General features: G+C 29.8%; 2 protein-coding genes across 2 annotated transcripts; one reads left to right on the top strand and one right to left on the bottom strand.

Annotated features, from left to right (window-relative positions):
- Window positions 1–329: 329 nt before the first annotated feature.
- PAAG_12621 (hypothetical protein) lies at window positions 330–536 on the bottom strand (the record flags this gene model as incomplete). Its single annotated transcript, XM_015848089.1, has 1 exon — window positions 330–536. A coding segment is annotated over one exon (207 nt), but the record flags the coding sequence as incomplete, so codon positions are not given.
- A 2,226-nt stretch (window positions 537–2,762) lies between these two features.
- Window positions 2,763–2,999, top strand: PAAG_12622 (hypothetical protein; the record flags this gene model as incomplete). The annotated part of the gene is made up of 1 exon (XM_015848090.1): window positions 2,763–2,999. A coding segment is annotated over one exon (235 nt), but the record flags the coding sequence as incomplete, so codon positions are not given.
- Window positions 3,000–6,397: the final 3,398 nt, after the last annotated feature.

Consider the following 6,397-nt stretch of genomic DNA (forward strand, 5'->3'; position numbering starts at 1 on the left):
TTTGTGATCACTACTATCATATTTAAGATATTTACTCAAAACTTTATAGAAATATTCTTATCAATGACTGCTCTAATCGTGCTGCTGCACAACTTACACCTCATGTGAGTGCACCACATCAAAATGATAAAAACATCAAAATGATAAAAATCTTGAATCACATTCTCATTATTGCACTTTATATCAACAATCAGTAGCTAATCTATAATAAAAAGATTATCTACATCATTCTCAGTATATGTATCATTTCTAAATTGATTTAATTCCTCTTCTTTCAGTGATGTGAGTGAATTATTGTCAATTTGTATGAGATCAACTTCAAGTCTTCATCACTTCTTATTCTGCTCTTTTTCAACTTCATTATTCTTACAATGCTTGAATTTTCTATTGACATCTTTAATAGTGAGAACTCTCTCTACTTGAATCTGATGACAGATTATTTTAGCTCTGTAGCATTTGCTGACATTCAGAAAGTTCATTAATTCAGTGATCTGTTGCTCATTAAGTTCTGCATACAGTAGACTTGCTTTGAATATCTTGTTTAAACAATATATCAAGATGAGTGATTTCAATTCAAGAGTATCTCTAATACTTTGTATGGCATATTTTGCAATATTAATATAATGTTTCAGCTTTTGAATTGTCTTTGGTGAGAATAGCTGAGAAGAAGAGATAGATATGTGATCTGAATCATTCTCATCTTCATAAATCTGCAGTGAAGGAGGTGATGAGATTCACTGCTTAAGAGTGTCAAGAACTCAGTCAGGATTTCATGAATATATGTCATATTGAGCTCATTCTACAGCTATTGTATCAGGTTTAAAGGAACTGCTCTTTTTCATACTTAACAAGACTATGACATGCAGCATAGTTGACTGCTTTTGAATGATAATGCTTATATTGCTAAAATGATAAACTATCCAGAGATTGTAGCAAATGAATAATATGCAATAAAAATTCATATAGAATTATCTTATGAAGATCTGTGTATTGTATAAACTTCTCAGTGATACTTATGAGATTCATGATTATTCATTAAAAGTAATTGATGACTTCCCTCTTGTCTCTTTTCTGTAGCAGTATTGAAATGTTTGAGTCATTCAAATTCAATCTCATCATTTGTAAATTCAGTATCTGATATAGCAATTCTATAATTGCTGAGTAAATCTGTCTGTGTATATCAATTCTCCAAGTGTGTTTTGAAGGCTAAGATTATCAATAGTAGAATAACATGATTATCCATAGATACATATTCAATGACTGTAATCAAACCTCTTGAAAAGGATAAAGAAATGATGGAATTAGCTTCTTTAAAAGCAGTTATAACTTATTTTCCACATCCTTGTCCTTCTTAAAATTCAATCCCATTGAAGTTGTATGTGTTATAGGTGTGAAAATGATACTGCTCAAATAGAATTCAAAGATATTCAAATCATATATTGATATATTCAATATCTTCAACTGCCACTCTCTTTGAATCTATTGACTTCTGTTTCACTCTCTTATACTTATGTAGGTATTCAATGAACCTATAAATTCACATCTTGCTGACTTTTGAAGGGGAGGTAGTAGAATCTAAGTGCTGATGTCTGAGTATTGAATTCATGAAATCTTCAATGTGCTTGACTGTAGGAGGACAATTCTTTTTATCAAGCAGCTTGACTCATTGTTTAATCACATCCTTCTGACTCTTATTTAATCTCTTATTAATTGAAATCTTTGTAGTATTTAGATTTCTTCTATTGATACATACTTAGAGACATTGATAAAGAATCTCAAATTCTTGTGACAAAGACAGTATTTTGAAATTTGAGTTTTTTTGATGATAAGTGACAGCTTTTTGAATATGATCTTTGATATTTTTATCTTTATTTGATATTGTTATGAGTTATTAATTGATGAAAATGATGAAGATGATGAAAATTGCAAGATTTTTATTGTTTTAGTATTTTTATCATTTTGATGTGATGCACTCACATGAGGTGTAGATTGTGCAGCAGCACGATTAGTACATATTATAATCATACAAATACTGCATTTTGATATGCTGTTTTAATAAAAAAATTGAGAGATAATGAATTCTCAAATCATTTTTAACTGATTATTATTGTTGATATTCTATTACAGTAGAAATACTATTGATATCTATTTTAATATATATAGATAAGATAAAATTGAGTTTTTTTATGAATTGAATTCAATGCTCATAAAAATCAACAGCTTGGTCCTTCACATACAAAAAATTTATTTATCTATAATAGATAACATTATCTGTTATAAGTATATAATATTTCATCCTCTGATATGATTTAATGAGATGATCTGTTATGTCATTGAGTATTTTGCTACTGCTAGTAATATTAATATGAGTATATTTTATCACTTTAAGTGCCTATGGCATCGTGATCTATAAGAATTTTTATATTATATCAACTTTGATACAGTTATTATAAAAGATATTAGAGGATTCCCCGGCTACCTGAGGTTACTTGCACATATATATATTTATTAGTTGTAGCTAGCTCACTTAATAGTCTCACAGAATAACAAGATTAATAACAGTCTTCTTAGAGATTATGAGATTCTTGAATTAGAGGTCTTTCACTGTGAACAATATGCAAACGAACAGCTACAAACAATATGAGAAAAAATGTAAACAATAATTAAATGACATTGATGGTCAATGTATGTTTGAGTGGAATGCCAGATTGGACAGAAGAATACATGTCAAAAGGAAGATAAAACTAAGAATCTGAGAATAGAACTCTGGAGAATAGAACTTCAGAGCTTGCAGATTCACTGTCTACATCTATTACAATCTGTAGAAGTGTCTCTGAAGCATTTGAAATAGATAAGACAATTTTGAAGGAATCAAACAAGTCTAATAATGCATATGAAGACCTGATTGACGAAATGTCAGAGAATACAGTTGACCCTAGTAACCAGGTATCAGGAGTTAATGAAGAAACTCTGATGAGATTAGAGATTGCAAAACTTCAGTGAGAAGTTGAAATGATAAGAGCTAGCAAGGAGACACTCATTATCAATACTAGTGATAATGAAATGAGTGAAGATCTTGCAAACTATCTATAGAAAAAAGACAGAACTACTGTCATAATGAAGATCTTAACTGAATTTAGAAATTAAGTAAAGCACATTAAGAAATCTGTCATTCTGATTGATTTTATAAACTATTCAATATGAAGAGAAGAGATGATACTGATCACTAAGCAATTTGAAATTAATAATATTCTCAATGAGAAGCAATCTGCCCTGGAGGATGATGTTAGTATGAATATGCAATATTTTTGAACTGAAAGAAATATATGACTCTATAATCATATGTTGTTTTCAATCTATCTGCAAGCAAGATCTCATTTTCTGATACTCTCAGATTATCAGTTGTCAGCATATATTCTATAAGTAATTCTAAAAGAGAACTTCTCAAAGAGACTTGCAGTTCACTGCATCTGTCTTTTTGAGAAACTGATTAGCTTGACAGCTAAGACAAAAGACTCAAATAGAGTTTTTATAGAATGCCTGATTACTATTCAGACTGAATATACTCATTTGAGATATAAAATTGAAGATTTTATTCTTTTTGATCACTTGTTAACTGATGTTAGTGCTGAATGAGCATTGTTCATCAGAGATAGAATGAATCATGCTGAAAAAAATGTCAACACCTGTGATATTGAGACAGATTTCATGAAACTGTATTGAGATATTCTATTGTGTTTATCAGCTGCTGGACAGAACACTGTCTTGATAAATACAAGAAATTCTACAAATAATACTCAAAATTTATAAAAAAAGAATAAAAGTAAGAATAAGAATTTGAGAACTAAAGATAAAGACAAAGATAAGGAGTTCAAACAGAATAGCAACAACATGAAAAAGACATGTTATCATTATCAAAAGACAGAGCATCTCATGACTGACTGTTGAATAAAATATTTAAAAAACTACTCTACAGACTCTAAAGAAAAGAATAAACATAAGAACAAGAATAAAGACATCACTGCTTCAGTTCATAACACTATAGAGTAAGTATTCTCTGCCAAAGAGATGATTTATTTCAGTGATAAAGTGATAGAGAATATTTGAGTTCTAGACTTCAGATCAGAAGCTTACACTATACCTCTGAAGAATATTGTTGAGGTTATATTCTAAAGGATAAATGTCATATTGAAGATGATAGATGAATCTACAACATCAGTAGCAGATATAAAGAGGATGTGCATCTCAACTAAGAAATCAGATATCAAACTAGATGACATTCATTATATCTCAAAGCTGGAGATCAATCTAATGAGCCTCAGAAAACTTGTATGCAAAGATTATACTTTCAAACAATTGATGTATGATAATAATCATTCAATTTTGATAATGTCTCCTGACAGGATGATAGACTTCACAGCACATTTGAATGAAAAGAATATCTATATGATGAAGAAATCACCAGCATTAATAGATATAATTCATTTTACAATATTAAATGATGATTTTAAATCTGCATATGTCTTGCAATCAAATGATGATCCTATAATAAAGCTGCTCAAAAGGAACATCAAGACTTTAAAATACACAATGACACAGTGACACCAAAGCTGAGTCACTTAAATTCAGTGAATATATCAAGAATGACTATAGATTCTAGACTAGAAATGTGAATAAGAGATCAAAAGACTTTGTCATTCTGTAAAACATATGTACAAGCAAAAATGACCTGTCTATTCTTTGTTTCAATGAGCAGAGCTGTCAAATCAGCAATGAAATTTCTTGTAAATCTTACAGAAGGAGGAAAAACACTATATGATGAAGAAAATTTACTCACTGAAGAAGGTACAAGATACTTAATGAGGATTACAGATGACATCACTTACTTTAGATGAATTATTTTGATTGTCATAAAAGCAGAGGTCACATCAGCACTCATGAACTTCATTGACATGATTGAGACAACATCTCAACAGTTTATAGAGACTTTGCACTGAGATGATGATGAAGAGTTTAAAAGTGATGATCTCAAGATATTTTGCAAGAATAAGGAAATAGTATATAAAGTGACAACTTCAGATACATCTCAATCAAATGATTCTGCAGAATATGTGAACTGATTAGTGATGAATAAGACAAGAAGTTTACTATTTGATAGTAGACTTGTCAGAGAACTTTGAAGTGAAGCAATACAGACAGCTGTAATGTTGATAAATATATCTTCTACATCAATAAAGATTTTTGACTGTAAAGATGATAGTTCATTGACATCTTTTGAAGTCTGAATAAAAATTCAACTGTCAGCTCATTGAATTCACAGATGAGAATGCAAGATTTATAAAAAGAATCTAAAAGTGACAAATAAGCTCATAGACAGAACAGATAACAAGAAGTGATGATTGATGAGTTATTAATAATTGCATCAATATCATATATAAGATTCAAAAGAATGCAAATTAGAGATTGCTAGAAATGTTATTTTTGATAAAGATCTTGTCATAGAATCTATTCCTGTAAATGCTGTGAGTAAAGCTGTTGAGATGATGAGAGAAAATATTAAACTGCCAAAGAAATTAGATATTGTCAATCTTTTGAATAACTGATATCACTGTCTGCTAGAACAATTAGCAAAAGATAAATTAGAGATTCTAAAGATATTGATTAATAATGATCTGAAGAATGTTATTGATTCAGCTTATCTTCTCAATAAAACAGAGTTAGTTAAGGATAATGAATCTAAGATATCTGTCAGTGATACTAATTCTATTTTGAGCATGTTTATGAATTACTCAAATAATTTAGCAGAGGCAACAAAGAGCCCAGATTGAAATCACTGGCTTGAGACAATGAGAAAAGAAGTTAAAACATTTGAGAATAAGAAGATATACATTATTATTGAGAAGATCTCTGAGATAAATATACTAATAAGCAGATGAATATTTGATTGTAAGTTGAATAATAGAGATGAGACAATTTGTTTTAGAGTTCACTGAGTGATTAAAGGATTTCTGCAGCAGCAGAGCATTCACTACTTCAAATTCTATGCTGCAGTTATCTCAGAGCCTACAAGTCACTTTCTATTCACTATATCAACTACCAGAAATTGGAAATCAAAGTTGATTGACATGTGTCAGCATTTTTAAATGATATACTGCCATAGGATGAAATGATCTATATGCAGTTACCTACAGGCATTAAACATGAAAGGAGGAAACTGGTGAGTCTTCTTAAACAGAGCTTGTATAGCATGAAGCAAGCTGCAAGGACCTGATATTTTGTGATAACAGAGCACCTCACATCACTGAGATTCAGAATTTCAAAATATGATAGAGAATTTCTATTTTATTCTATTTACAAGATTTATATAATACTGCATATTGATAATTGCATGATTACA

This window comes from Paracoccidioides lutzii, assembly GCF_000150705.2.
Source record: "Paracoccidioides lutzii Pb01 unplaced genomic scaffold supercont2.43, whole genome shotgun sequence".
Classification (NCBI taxonomy): domain Eukaryota; kingdom Fungi; phylum Ascomycota; class Eurotiomycetes; order Onygenales; family Ajellomycetaceae; genus Paracoccidioides; species Paracoccidioides lutzii.